Source organism: Odontomachus brunneus, unplaced genomic scaffold (genome assembly GCF_010583005.1).
Source record: "Odontomachus brunneus isolate Ranch 3 - 2012 unplaced genomic scaffold, Obru_v1 Obru_scaffold_101, whole genome shotgun sequence".
Classification (NCBI taxonomy): Eukaryota; Metazoa; Arthropoda; class Insecta; order Hymenoptera; family Formicidae; genus Odontomachus; species Odontomachus brunneus.
Window position 1 is genome coordinate 1,239,293 of NW_022639551.1, and position 16,817 is coordinate 1,256,109.

At 30.4% G+C, this 16,817-nt stretch overlaps 2 protein-coding genes across 2 annotated transcripts in view; both read right to left on the reverse strand.

Moving 5' to 3' along the window:
• LOC116848898 (odorant receptor 43a-like) overlaps positions 1-16,817 on the reverse strand; it is a 33,882-nt gene that overhangs the window by 5,132 nt on the left and 11,933 nt on the right. The gene's annotated exons all lie outside the window — the stretch shown is intronic.
• LOC116848902 lies at positions 5,897-6,919 on the reverse strand. Its single transcript, XM_032825465.1, has one exon. It carries the CDS (start codon positions 6,702-6,704, stop codon positions 6,243-6,245), a length of 462 nt encoding a protein of 153 aa, XP_032681356.1. The 5' UTR covers positions 6,705-6,919; the 3' UTR covers positions 5,897-6,242.

The window sequence follows — 16,817 nt, forward strand, 5'->3', positions numbered from 1 at the left end:
TATATCCATAATACATACAGTGTGTATAAAAAAGTTCAGGGACGGCGAAATATCTCGGAAAATGTAAGTTTTATAAAAAATGTTGCAGACGAAAGCTATAAGATTTAAGTAAATTTACTTACTGACTTTATCAGTTTAATCTTGAGTGGCGTCGCCAAGGTTTACAAGTCATTTTAAATTTTTTAAATGGGACTCCTAACTGCTAAGTTAGAAATTTTTTATGTTGTCATACATATTAGCACATTAATTTTCGAAGATAGAACCGGTGCTATTTATTTGTTACGTGACGGCTATGTTCGCAACGGATAAGCGCAACTATCACGATTGCACTTGTAACTCCCGTGTACTTGTAATTCAAGTGTACCGGACGCAGGTCGGAAGTTAGGGCTGCGTTCCGATTCCCATTCAACGGGTGACCGGTAAGTGACTGAGAGAATGAGCTTGTGCTGGATACCGTAAGAGACTGTGGAATCGCAACGATAATAGGGAGTCAGAATCCGGCGAGAAATGTCAAACATGGGAACTAACCGATAGTACTTAATTACTGCCGTTTTAAGAGATAATTTACTGTAGTCAATAATAACATTCAATTATACAGATAGCTGTGATAGTGATGCTGATGACGAAGAGTTTGTTTTAACAGATGACAAAAAGCCACTGACTCTTTGCAATTTAATTATGTAAAGATCAAGAATTGCTATTTTACATATATAACGTGTCTCAGAAAAAAGATAAAAGTGCCCATTGTAGATGTAGAACGGATCAAGAGTCTCATATTATTTTGCATTATTATAATATAATATTTTTTCCACCAGATTATTATCTTAATTTTAATCATAAGTCGTAACATTGACTTTTGTCGTAACCTTCATCTTAGAAAATATTATGTTAAATATATTTATATTATTTATTTATTAATATTATGTTAAATATATTTTTTTTATTTTGACCAGTACTTTCGCAATCCATCGCAACAAACCCATCTTTTTGTACAATGAAGTGTTCAGCTTCGTTTGTACATAATTTTATTTTATTTAAATCTATTATGCACCGCACAAATAATTTTAAATAAATGAGTGTCTTCCATTTCCTGGCAAATCATAAAAATCTGTCTCATGTCATTTTAGATGCAGGGTAACATTCTTCAATGACGTCTTAATATTATTAGTAACGTCTTAGTGATATTTCTAATGTCAAGAAGATGTCGTTAAAATTCGGACGTAACAGAAAACTCTAACGGCCGTTTATGATAAGTAACTTTGGTCCTGACTGAGCCAAAGTTACCCTATTATTGTAATTTCTATATAATATTTCTCGAGCTTGACATGAGATGTGCGAGTGAATGTTCTGGACAACCATCTTGCTGAAATCACATATATATTCTTTGTACATAAAGTAGTTTATCAAATAATAATGGTAATTCTTGGTCTAGAAAATTTTTGTATTTTTGGACATTCAACGTTCCGTCGAAGAAATAGAATCCAATTAATGTATCGCCGATAATTTCACACCAAACATTAATACTCCATAGCTGTTGATGTTTAATTTCTCGTAACCATCTTAAATTTTCCATAGCTCAATAATGCATGTTGTGCCGATTAACTTCTCTACAGTTCGTGAAAGTTGACTTATTGAAAAATATGATAGAAAGAAAGAAATTATTATTTCTTTCTATTTGTCGTTGCGCTCAATGACAGAACGTCACTCAATTTTGAAAATTATTGTCATGTAATTGTTGATGTAATAAAATGTGTTACAGGTGGAATTTATAACATTTAAGTATTCGTAAAATACTTTTTCTATCATAATATAGCGACAAGCACTACGAGAACTCGGTGGTGCCGGCTATTACCGCGTTAACTATTAGGCTGGAGGAAGGCCTTTCATATGTGGAGGTCCTCTGGAGATCCAGGCAGGAGATCCAATTCGAAGAGTTGGGGATCACGCGGACTTCGGCAAGGAGGACCGTGGCAGGCGGCCTTCTGATAAAGATCTTGTGGGGAAGAGGGATGAAAGCTAATGCCTTAGACTTGGGGCGTTGTTGTTAGGGACGTCGATCGCAAGATCGATTGGGTAGGAGAGGTTCGTCGATTTTGATGAATCTATCCGCTCCAAGGATCTGGTAGGGGTCCCCTTGGCCTGCGGAAATTGCAGGTCAGAAGACATTAAGATGGGATCCAAAGAATACAAGGGTCGCGATCACAGCCGCCAAGCGAAAAAGGTGGTGACAGAGATGCCAGATCTAGGACGCAGTCAGCATAACTACAGTGCCTGCGGCGCAGCGCACACAAGCGAAGAAATACACACACACACACACACGCGCACACACACACACACACACACACACACACACACACACACACACACACACACGGTAAACTCGGATAAGATAGCCATAGTTTTTTAAAATTCAAAAGAAAATACATTTTTTATTGTTATTTCTTAATAGCGTTTGACATATTTCTTCACTGAAGTTTACAGTATATTTTACTATCAAAGTTAAAAGGAAAATACTTTATTGAAATTATTTATTACAAAAATATCAAAACATGAGCATTGGCCATCTTATCTAAATTTTTCCGATAAGATTGCCGTAACATTAAGGAATAAATAGCTCATATATATTTTACGTTCAAGATGTATCTATTATTTTATAAAATAATAAAAAAAATATATTATAATATATTTATTTTAGTATAAAATATTTTATACATATTTATGAAAAATATAATGTGCACATATAAAATATAAACTTTAATTACAAAATTTAAATTTTAAATGCAATCTTTTGATTAAAACATATTGCATATAAGATTTAATTATTGTAATATTCAAAGTAATTTTCGAAACATAATGACTTTCGTTTTGTAAAGATTCATAGAATGATAGTGCGCCACTTTATCCAAAGTATGAGTAAAAGAAGGCCATAGTATTTATAAACAAATATTGTACAAATTATATATACTTAAAACTCTTCTCTGAAACTCATCATGTTACACTCAAAAAGCATTGTACGCAAGAAAAATTGACAAGAAAATGATTAAGTAATGACGTAGATCAGCACGTGCTCTTTATAAAATGTTTATATATCAACGTTTCAAATTATCGAAAACTGTTTGGATCACAGAATCTTTATTCATATAATTATATGTACGATTATTTTCGACTTACATTAGCTATAAGAAATCCTTGCAGACAAAATAGTACAGCAAAGTAAAATATCATGCTAAGTAGCATTAAATTCACTATATATTTTATTCTTGTATATCACTTGTGTATTCCGAAGAAAATGTTCCATCATGTTCTTTATTTTATTAACTTGTGAAAAAATTTTCAGAACATCGAAATATCCATGGACTATGCTACAATCATCTTTTATTCAACGTATTCAAAAGTATATCTAATTTGGTAATCAGCTTTTCGATCGTTTAATAAAACAAATAAAAATAAATTGAATATTATCTTCATTTAGTGATTTAAACTCTATTTTTCGATAGTTTATCTGCAATGATCTTGAGTGTGTTATTATTGAATTTATCATGAAAAAGATTACAAAGGAAGCTGATAGAAAATTAGAAATCTATTAAAAAATATTAAGTTGACCTTTATTTCACCTTGACACTCCACCCGAAGATTAAACCAATAGTATCACGACATGTCCTCTTTGAAACACTACAACATTTGTCTAAAACATTTTTATTCAATTGCATTATTTTTCATATGTTGAGGAACTTCAATTTAAATAGAGAAAAGTAGCTAAAAGCGACATAGGCCTCCTAAAGTGACACACCTCTATATCTCATATATAAAAAGTTGTATTTTATCGAAACTATTATAAACGTAATTTGTTTTACCAGTAAAGTTATGAAAAAGTCATACTTGGTACATTCTTGTTCTTTTATATGTTAAATTAGCAAATATTGAGAAATTCGCAAGTTTTATTTCTATGATTTTTATTGGCGAATTACGTAGACTAAACATCAATAATTATCTTTTTGTTCAACATTAAGTTCTTCTAGATGCATTTAGTTTTTGTACAAATATTTTTTGAATATTTTAATCTTTATTACTTTTTTACTGTGTAACTTGAAAAATTTTATGAGAATGTGTTTTAAAGTGACATACCTATAGTATGCGATAGCTACGATAGACTGTGACTAACATAACCTGATTCTAACCTCATATTGTGAAGTGACAAATGTTATATATGAACTTACTTTGTTGCAATAACGTAAATGTAAATCATTTTCCATAATTATTTGTAATTATATACATCAGTGAATACTAATTAACATAAATGTTGCTTCTAAATAAAATGAATATTATTCAACCATTAAACGCATTAACGAACTATTTATTATCATATATGCAACATGTTATATAACTTCCAATAGGTATGTCGCTTTTGGCACCCATTTTCTTTGAACTCTATTTTCGTGCGTTTTATAAAAACATTTTTTGTTTTAAGTTAAGAAACAATTTCTGTAAAAATGTGATATTATCTGACGGAGGGTACTTCCAACTTTATGTATATATATTTACATTTATATTTTGAGCTTTACATTAAGACATAACCTTCAAAAGCAAAGTGGTATGTCGCTTTTGGTGCCTTTACTCTACCTTATTTTTGTGTATATATGTGTGTGTATGTATATATATATATATATATATATATATATATATATATATATATATATATATATATATATATATATATATATTACTCAGAATATTTTTTAAATAATAAAATTATATGATTCTTTCTCCCCAATTTGCCGTTAAAGCTACAATTATATATTTACACTTACTTGTGTCATTAAAATGTCACCAACGGCGCAATAAAGACACATATGCAATAAAACTAACATGCATGCTATAATAAACCAATTGAACTGCATAACTGATAATTGGCCTTTTTGATTAATAACCTGAATAGTCACCAATATAAGTTATATAATCTTAAAACTCTTTGTTCTAGAACTCAATGAGATAAAAGAAACAGGAGAGAATGTATCGGTAATAGGGATAGGTTTTACCGCTAATGGATGTATGTCATGGCAGTCATCTTAGGCATTTACTTTTTTGACGTTTATCAGTAAAAAGTGGGGAAAAGAACTACATATAGGCTAAATTGTTTATTTTTAGAAATAAGTGTTATGAGATATAAATATATTACTAAGTCATTGATATAATAACAGCAGCTCGAAATTATGGGATAATGTTTTATTGATTAGTATAATTAATAATAATGAGAAGTTTATATTTTAGAGGTTATATTTTATTATATATATAGAATTGTGAAATCGTAGATTCACATATAATTATAAAGTAATTTTTTATAAATAGGTTCCTGACTAACCAGAGGAGTGCCTGGATAAATTTTGTTAATCATTGTTTAATTATTGCAGTAAATTTCGTGGTACTTCCAGTGCGTTACTCATGCTACAATGTCGAAATATTCAATATCAGGGCTCTTGAAAGGCTATCTTAAATGTCCACTTTTTATGCTAATAAGGTCCCTGAGGGTAATTTGGCCATGCTAACGTTTGAAAAATTCTCTAGCTGTTATTAAATGGAATTTTCAAAATTCGCTTGCGCTAAAGTTTACTTTGAACTTTTGACAATTAGGAAAAAGTTCATAAAAGAAGACATTCAATTCTAACCATAAGAAAATCGGTTTCAAAAATCATTAAAAAAAATTGGTTTTTTGGCTATATTAAAAGCATATAAAGATAATATGGCTACTTTTCTTATGTCTTTAAAATTGAAATTTCAACCATTAATCATAATTAATACTATTTGTAATGGAAGTAATACAAGTACATAACAAAAGAAGTAATATTTATTTAAAAAAACACGTTACAAAAAATACTGTGTAAGACAAATTTTCCTTGGACAGATTTTCTTGTGTCCATTTACTACGCTTCTTTTTTAGAAGATCAGAATTCATATCTGAAAGTAGAAAAGTAAAAACATTTTGATAATGCTCAATCATATATAGCATTATAGGTTATGGCACTATAGGTTGGCCATATTAGCAACACGTGTCATTTCATACAAATGTTACCGGAGCGCAGAAGGAAGCGTCTGTCGTCAAACATAAACATTAAACTGAAAGAATCATCGATAACTTCGACAGATCTGAAACAGCAACTGCTCTTTAGAGAAAGATATAATTTTATATCGTGCTTAAATACTCGATTGTTCGAACAATTTCTATTTAGATAGACTTGCTTGACAATCTAGCTTGTGTACCTGATCAAACGAATATGATCCCGGACGTTATATTTTAAAATTTCATCGTAGTTGGAATACTTCTTCATATGTGAAAACCGCAAATGTAAATTTTCTAATTGACCACACACGTGAAAAACCAATAGTGCGAACAAGTTGTCGATTGCAGTGTAAGAGATACCACCTATGGACAATGCGATTGTTTGCGCCAGTAGCGTCAGCTCGAACTGTGGACTTTTTGTGACATCGTGTAGGTAGTATAATGATATCGGCAAATGTTTTCCAGACTCCGTTAAATTAGTCACTAATCTCTTCGTTATTTCGAGCCACGGTAAACCCAATATAACGATTAATGCAGAAAATATCAAGAATAGTGCGCATACAGCGATCGCTCGAGAAATCCTGGCATATCTTAGCATAACGCCTCGCTCCTCTTTAATCTTTACCTTCATCCAATCTCCTTCAATCATATCAATTAGAGGTGCTAAAACTATAAGAGAGACTAATGTGTTATTTTTCTACGGATATTTTTGTACGTTTACAAATTCAATAAAAGATAAATGTTATTATGATAAGAAAACACTCTGCTAAACATGATGTACCTTCTTGTTTGTACCAAATAATGCAGATTTTTAAAGCTGTCATCGATATAGGTAAAGTATATTGCATATTATCTATCATTAGTATCATATCACCCCATACTCTTATTAATGATATTAAACCCGGGATGATAAGTATGAAAAGTAACATGATAACATTGCACAGCCGTCGAAGTTTCAGTCTTATAATGTGTCGGTTTCGATTGTCTGGCGGCCACAAACTGATTATTTTAAATATCAGCCGACTTAGACTAATCGCCTTTTGGAAATCTATTATTAGAAACTTAAGTTTTATTTCATGTTAAAAACTACAATTTTACATATGCTGTTAGCTTAATATAAAAATAAATACGTCAATGTGTGAGTTAGACACAGGCAGCACAAGTATACTTGACCGTATCGACTTTCAAAGATAAAAAAATGTTATGTAATAATGAAATTTTGCCCAACTATTAGTGTATCAGAATTTATGAATAATTGCTATGTTATTGCGCAAAACAAACAGCTATTATGTTCTTTCATAACTGCAAACAGTTTTCTTCAGCAATACTCATACAGCACACAAACGTTGAATCAACATTTCAGAAACGTTGCATTGCGACATTGCAATGTTGCATCAACAATTTGTAATGTAAATTCAACGTTGAAAAGACATTGTGGAAGCGTCTAATGTCCGCTGAATTGCAATGTTTTGTAGACGTTGAAATTTAATATTGTCAAATATTCACTTAACATTAGTCGTGTTTAGCGGCAGAAAGTTTTTTTATACAACTATTGGTAATTTTCTAGATTGGATTATTGGTAGCTAAGATTGGACTATTGGTAGCTATGATTGGATTTTACAGATTTATTGAAATACTAGTATGCAAAGATTAAAAGTACTGATCAATATTCTTCATTATTCAACGTATAAAAATATTAATGTAATGTTGTTGAACAGTTAATATAATAGTTTAATATAATAGTTAATAAGACATTTTGTGAAAAATCCTGAAAAATATCAGGATATCCTGAAAAATATCAGGATATAATGTAAAATATTTCGGAAAATATTTCAATCATTTCTTCTCAATACGCAGAATAACAAAAGAAATCAATTTATTTTAAAGGAACTATATGATTCTATATAAAAGATTAAATGTAAACTTGACATGATTTCAGCAAAGTCAAAGTGAATAGCATCATCAGACTATACAAATTGTTTGAAATATTTTTTGATAAAATCCTTGATTTCCGAGAAATTTCAATGCGTCATTTAAAAGGATATATAAAACTTCTTTTCAGTATCTCTACTTGAATTTCAGAAGATAATAATTTGTACAAAGTTGTTTTGATGTTGTAGCAACATAAAGAATTAATGTAGAAGAAAAAATATAGATTCAACCTTGGAAAGATATTTATATTTCAACATTACAACATCTCAGCAACGTTGATTCAACTTTTTATGCTACATGGAATATATTTTAATTAATTTTATTCGAGAAATCTTTGTTGCACATTTAAATATCTATGTAGAATATTATGAAAAACCTTAATCATATTAATACTTTTAAATAGAGAGTTTACAGATCTGAATAGAAAACATGAAATGCACCAAAAGAGCACCATTATATCCAGTTGAACGTTTCATGCTAATAATCAAAAAGATACTGCCTTGCACTGTTTCACATTATCGAAGAAAATAGTCCTTATTTTGCGATATATAACTTGTTGTTATGTTACCCTTAAAACGATATTCTTAGAAGAGTGTTATACACTTGTGTCCGTACCATCGTAAATATTGCAGCAGAACAATGTCGACGAACACACGGGTTGGTATTATCATTTTGTTGACGCCTTTGGTAACGAAACGGTGAGTGAATCAATTATTATCGTGAGAACGCACACAACGTGTACTGTCCATCAGTCGTCAGAATGACTCATCACTTTTGTTATCTCATGTTTTTTTCTCTTTGTCACTGCACATTTGTAATTGCTGAGTGTGAGCATGCACGCAAAGAATGTTTTATGTAGCAATACGAGACGGGCTAGAGACTGTTGAAAACATTTTTCAAGTTGTGGAAATGCTGCAATCCATAGTTCATAGTTCTTACCTCGCTGAAAAGTTTGATCACTGGAAAAAGGAGTTACCATAGAGTGAATACTCTGATGCTGCATTATTGATGAGTCTTTAGTCGTACAGTCGAGTACAGTCGAAACACAGCAGTTTAAGAAGTAAGATGTGAACGACAGTACTGGTGACTGTTTGGCGCTAATATGTCTTTGACTTGAACAATGTGTATAAGAAAGACATACTTGAACTAAGTGGATTTTTGTAAATTAGTTGTTTAAAACGAAGAAGACGTTTTCCAGCATAATGAGGATATTATTATAATAATTGCTTCTCTCAGTTTACGAGGTAAAGTTGGAAACGGATGAAAACGAAATTATTAGATGTAGACTTTTGAAAGAAATCGTCTTAAATTAATATCTTTGGTTACGATTGTTTAAAACAATATTTTTCAAATGTTTCTTGGGATGGAATGAGAATTAGATTTATTTAATTTAGATTCCTAAGAATTTATTTTAAACTATTTCTTGTTTGGACTAATCATTATAATATTAGGTAAAAACTCTAAAAGCAATAGAATTAGATCTAGTTCATTAATATGTTATATAAATATTCGTTGCACGTTACTGCGTTGTTTTAATATTTCTTTAGTAAGTATGTTATAATGTACTGTGAATATTATAAGAATATATTGTAACATTATAAGTATATTTTATAAGTATATTTTATAAGTATATTTTATTATAACATTATAAGTATAAATCGCAAGAATATCATCAGAGCATGAAGTTCGCTGCGGTCGCTTGATTATCAAAGTTAGGCAACTTTATCGTGGTCAGGACATGGTGTCTCCCGTAACATTTAGAATCAAAGCCTACAAAAGTGGAGGATATGCGAACATGTTTGGAGTGTGTATGACAGAATGTGCGGTTTCCGAGACATGAAAAAATGATAAATAAATTTCTTCTTATATTTACATTTTACTGTAACGTTGTCAAGAGATACGGTAATTGTCTCACGCCAAATGCGTTAAGCGTTAAGCGAAGCAACACGCACGGCCGCGAGACTGGCCGTGTATATTTACAGGAAACATCTAGTTGATCGGAGGCAAGATCATTTCTACCGTAACGATTGAATTGACGAAGTTGTGGGTGGGCCCAATCGATTCATTGGGTTTATATTACATGAAGAAACTCTTCTTATTTTTGTCCTACATGTTCTTTAAGCCGAGATATTTTAGCCAAAAGTACGAAATCGCCAACTCTCACATCTTAAGAATTTCGTCGTCATTAAAATGTACGATTGTAAGTAAAAAACTAGGCATCTGTGAACACGTTTGGCCTTATGTAAAGGGCCTACTGGCTTTTTTTGAGCTCTCCAACTTTTATCTGAAGCATTTTTTTTTTAAATGTATTATTTAAAAAATATTTGATATCGCGCTATTTAAAATAGAACAGACTATACATACAGGATATTACTTGCATATCATACAGCATATATTCATTGTTATACTGTTTGTAAATATTTGCAAGTCACGCTGACTTGCATAGAATCTACATAAGTTTTCTCATTTAATGATTATCAAATCTAAAGCATACATCTAACTAATTGGCAGATCCCAAAAATTTTTTTTGTATCACTCCAGGTAGCAGGTACATAATAAATAACGTATTAATAAAATTTTAATAACGTCTCTAACGTCAATGAGATGTCATTAAGACTCAGACGTAACAAAACATTCTAACGGTCGTTTAAGATATTTAAAGTGACTGACAAAATAAAGAAACCATTTTCATTTTATTTATTTGGGCCTTAAATAATATAAAAATATATGAAAGTTTCTGGGTTTTTTTACGCTGAGATTATTCTTTATTAAATTAAGTTTAAGGCGTACAAATATGTTTTAACATCATTCTTCAAGACGTTATTATTTTTCTTACTTTGTCATATATATATCCTTGAAAACTGGAACAAAAAAAGAGATCATATTATACTTATAATTATTGACTGTAAGAAACACACGTTGTAGTGATACCAACATGATAAAACGCAATCTAGCTTCACATAAAAAGATGATGGAAGATTCAAAATAATGAACGGTACAGTTAGCTGAAATGACTGAGTGATCTCTTTATTTTATAAAATAAAAATAAACTAAATAACATGAAGAAAAAGTATAAAAGCCTCTATTTGTATATTAAAGTTAAGACAATAAAGAATAATCTCAATGAAAAAAATACCAGAAAATTTTTCATTTTCTTAAAGTATTTGAAAATCAATCATTTAAAATAAAAGTAGTCTCTCATTTTTATCGGTCAACTGTACAATAGAGTTATTTCCTATCGATTTCTTTATTTTCAGATTGCATTGTTTTAATATTAAACGTCTTTAGTTTGCCGAATATGTCCGCTTCTATTGTAAGAATTACAATTCAATAGAAAAAAATGTTTAATAAAATTACGCATAGTGAGTTCATGGAACATATAAACTAGTGCATCACTTTTTTCCATATTTGATAATATCTGTGCATTAATTTCTTTTATAAAATTTACTGAGGGAAATGAGAAATAAAATTAGGAATAAGACTAAAACGTATAGTTAATTTCTCGGAATGTTAATTAATTTTTTATTTATTTGTGGATACAATATGTTGTTATCGACATCTTACATAGGTTCTTATTAATTTCTCAGCATGCACATGGCATATGACATAACATTTCATATGTAATTTTTTATCGGTCCATTTGTTAATTTGCACAATTATTTAGACGATTGTTTAAACAAAACTCGAAATAGCTATGCACTTAAAACTAATATCTATAAACCCATAACATCTAAACCTAAAACACGTAAACCTAAAAACTCTAAGCACCCAAACCCATGCATTCAAAGCTCATAACTCGAAAACCCATAAACCCGTAAACCTGAAATCCATAAATCCAAAACCCATAAAGGTTTAAATAATTGTGCAAATAAAAAACAGGCCAATATAAATTATCACATATGAAATGTCGTGTCATATGCTACGTGCGTGCTGAGTTTCAAGAAAAATGGCATGTCACACTTGGATAGTGTTCCTTGTCAGTATAATAAGTTTATCTATCCTGTAAATAGAATATTTTTATGGAATATCTTTTTTTAAACATCTTGTATATACAAAGGGTGTAGGATATTTAAATTAAGAGGCCTAAATATATTAAAAACAAAGCAAAATGAAAAGAAATACTTCAGACAAAAGTTGTAGGGTTTCACAAAAGACGTATTGTAGTGCTATTGGTTTGACCTTCGGGTGAAGTGTCAAGAAAAAATGAAAATCAACTTCACATTTTTCAATAGAATCTTAATTTTTTAAATACCTACGTTTGTAGCGCTTTTTATGTCAAATTCAATGATTACAAACTCAAACTAATTATTGCTCAAATAATGGAAAACAGATTTTAAGTCATTAAATAAAAGTAATTTTTAATTTATTTGCAATTATTTTATTAAATGCTCAAAAGGATGACCATCAACTTCGATTTCATTTTAGGATGAAAGATAATATTAAATGGAAGATTGGTGAACATTTAAGTATTCTTGTCAATATTGTCACCAGCGTTTCTAATGCTAATTGCACAATCTTTCATATTTTCTAGCATAGTTGTTACATCTTTATATATTGTTACATCTTTATATTGTTACATCTTTATATATTGTTTTTTTGAGAAACCCTTATAGTAAAACGTCTGAAGATGATAAGTTTGATGAACGACTAAGGAACTGTTTTTCCTCGTTCTTTTCACTTATTACTACAATCTCTATCTAATATTCTCTACTTAATCTCTAATATTCTCTATCTTTATCTAATTTCTCGAGCTTGACGTGAGAAGTGCATTGGACAACCATCTTACTGAAACCACATATGTATTCTTTATTCATAAAGTGGTTCATCAAGTAATAATGGTAATTTTTGGACTAGAAAATTCTAGTATTTTTGTCCATTCCATTTTGTCTCTTCGAAGAACTAGGGTCCAATTAATGTATCGCCACTCAATGTATCCGATTAATTTCACATTAAACGTTAATACTCCTTAACCGCTGATATCCAACTTTTCGTACTCATCTTAGATTTTCCATAGTTCAATAATGCATGTTGTACTGATTCATTTCTCCAGTTCGTAAAAATTGTCTCATCGGAAAATAAGACGAAAAGAAATTATTATTTCTTACTATTTGTCGTTACGCTCAATAACAGAACGTCACTCGATTTCGGAAGTCATTGTTATGTAGTTGTTGATTTAATGAAATGTGGAATGAGATATGACAGGACAAATTTATAACTTTTCAGTATTTGCAAAATATTTCTAAATATTTCGGTATAGTGAGAAATATATACTACAAAACTTATTTGTGTATTATGAGCTGTACTGTTGCTAATACGACAATTTTATTATTTTCAATAATGACAGTTTTTTGCTGTTTTCTTTTTCCTTTATGAATATTTCCATTTCCTGAAAATTTTTTAACAACTCGAAAAAATGAAAAATGTGATGGAACATTTCTCTCAGGACATCAGGTTCGGCGTATAAAATTGATGCTTCATGGATATTTTTTCGAGCTTCATCTTAAATGAAAATAATATATATTTTCTCCGCTACCGTTAATATTTCCATTTTAAATAAACTGTTCTTAAATAATACACAACAATGAAATTATGTATTCACTTTCACATTTAATTCTTAGCGAGCAACTGAATAACTGTTATGTTGCAGACTAGAAATTACGTATTGGGTTATTGTTTACAACAACCGTCTTCCGGTTAACAACATAAAAGTCATTATGTCTGTGTTGCTAACTAAAAATTAAATTTTTTTAATAGAAATAAACTCAGTAATTAGTAATTTTTAATAGTAGTACTCAGTTTTATGAATGCTTTATCATCGGTATATCGATAGTAACTAAAGATTTTTGGCCGGACATATTCGTTTCTAGGTACGCGTTGCCCAAGCCTATTGATCAATCGAGAAAACGGAAACGTGTTTAAAGCAGAAGTGACATTTTGACAGATTAACATATAATGAATGAATTTGTCAATAAAAACAGTTAATTGTAACGACATACATATACATATTTTTTTCTTTGATTAAATTTACCATAAAAAGGACTACAAATCTAGATATTTATAAAAGTAGAGTCTTATTAAAAAATATTAAGTTGACCTTGACATTCCACCCGAAGGTCAAACCAATAGCTACCACAATATGCCCTCTTTGAAACACTACACATTTGTCTGAAACATTTCTTTTCATTTTGCTTTACTTTTTTATATATTTAGGCTCTTTGATTCAAATATCTTATCATATACACGGGATGGCTCATTTTAACTTTCACACCGAAATACCTCGAAATGTACAAAAATACGAGAAATGTTTCAAACAAAAGTTATATGGTTCGATAGAGGACGTAAGAAGATATCATTGGTTTGACCTTGGATGGCGCCGCCAAGATCTGGTCAAGGTCAACTTCGCTTTTAAATAGAAATATATACTTTTTATTACGGAATTTTATTCTACGTAAAAAAACAAATAACTTTTGTTTGAAGAAATTTTTTAAACGACTTATATTTTCTAAGATATTTATAAAATATCTATAAAATTATTGGATTCAATAATTTTTTCTCAAATTCTATCAACTTTACCGAAAAATAGCAAGATAAAAATTATTTATTTTCTTGTCATAGAGCTCTGAGAATTTTTTCAGAATTTTTTAATTAACTTTTTAGTACTGCATTTTTTGTATTTTCTTGGAGTACTAAAAAGTTTTTACCGAGCGGCAGCCAATTGGCAATGGCCAATCAGCACACGCGTGCGATGAGACGAATGCTATATGTGCGGTCGCATGGGCATGAAAGGCTAGCCAAGCCAGCTTTAATCTATATGTATATAGATTAGGAAGAGCACTTTCCAAATAATAAAATTGCATGATTCCATCTTCCTGCTTTGCCGTTAAAGTCATTATTGTATATTTTCACTTACTTGTGTCATTAAAAGTTCACCAACAGCGCAATAAAGACACATATGCAACAAAACGAAAACACACGCTATAACAAACCAACTCAATTGCATAACTGATAATTGGCCTTTTAGCTTAATAACCTGAATAGTCACCAATACAAGTTATACACAACTTGAAACTTTTTGTTCTCTGAAACTCATCATGTTACACACAAAAAGTATTCTATGCGAAGAAAATTGACAAGAAAATTATTAAATAGTGACGTGGATCAGCAAATGCATCTTAAAATATGTTCATATATCAACATTTGTAATTAAGTGATTGCCCGTACAATTATTTTTAACTTACATTGACGATGAGAAAACCTTGTAGGCAAAATATTATACAAAAATAAAGCACCAGGTTAAGTAGCATTAAATTGAAAGAATCATCAATAATTTCGACAGATCTGAAACAGCAACTGTTCTTCAGAGAATGATATAATTTTGTTTCATGCTTAAATACACGATTGTGTGAACATTTTCTTTAGATAAACTTGTTGGATAGATAGACTTCTTTAGATAGATTTGTTTAGATAAAAACTTTCTTGACAATCTAGCTTGAGTACCTGATCAAACGAATATGATCTTGGACGTTATACTTCAAAATTTCATTGAAGTTAGGATATTTCTTCATGTGTGTCAATCGCAAGTGTAAATTTTCCAATTGACCGCATACATGAAAAACTAATAGTCCGAACAAGTTGTCGATCGCAGAGTAAGAGATACTACATATGAACGTTGCAAATGTTTGCGCTAGGAACGTCAGCTCGAACTGCGGGCTCTTAGATATATCGTATAGGTAGTGTGCTGGTATCGGTAAGTATTTTTTAAAGTCCGTTAAATTGGTCATATCATTTCTTGACATTTCGAGACACGGTAAACCAAACATAATGGTTAATGCAGAAACTATCACGAACAATGTGCACATAGTGATCATTTGAGAAATCCTGGCGTGCTTTAGCATCATATCTCGCTCCTTTTTAATCTTTACCTTCATCCAATCTTCTTCAATCATATCAATGAGATGTGCTAAAACTATAAGAAGGACTAATGTGTTATTATTTCGTTATGCGGATACTTTTGCGCGTTTACAAATTCAATAAAAGTTTACTAGAGTTACTGATAGGAAAAAACTCTGCTAAACGTAATGTACCTTCTTGTTTATACCAAATAATGCAGACTTTCAAAATTGTCATTAATAGAGGTAGACTATATTGCATATTATCTATCATTAGTATCATGTCACCCCATACTCTAACCAATGACATTAAACTCGGTATTGTGATTACAAAAAGTAACATGTTGACACTGCACAGTCGTTGAAATTTCAGTTTTACAATAAGTCGCGTGTCCCGGTTGTCTGGTGGCCACAAACCGATTATTTTTAACATGAGCCGATTTAGATTGACCGCCTTTTGATAATCTATCATTAGAAAATTAAGTTTCACTTTATAATAAAAAATACAATTTTACATATGCTATTTGTTTATTATAAAAGAATTACATTAAGTAAGTTACAAATGGACTATAGGGCATACTTGATCGTATCAATTTTCCAAAATAAAAAAATGTTATTAAATAATGAAATTTTTTTAACTATTAAAATATCAAGAAATTTGCGAATAATTATGATGTTACTGGGCTAAACAAGCAATTAATATTAGGTGCGCAACTAAGTTCCCGCTGTTTGTCAATAGATGGCTCCAGCAGTAAGTGCTGGTCGATTTTGACATATCCAAAACGTCATGAACCAAGCTTAGACATATGGTAAACAAACCGCTTTGACACGTTAGTGATTTTGTTTTGGCGTGTGTCATATACTTATGGTTGTGTGAAAATGTCTGATTTTGTGCCAAATAATCGTCATTTGCGGGAAGTGTTAATTTTCTTATTTCATTC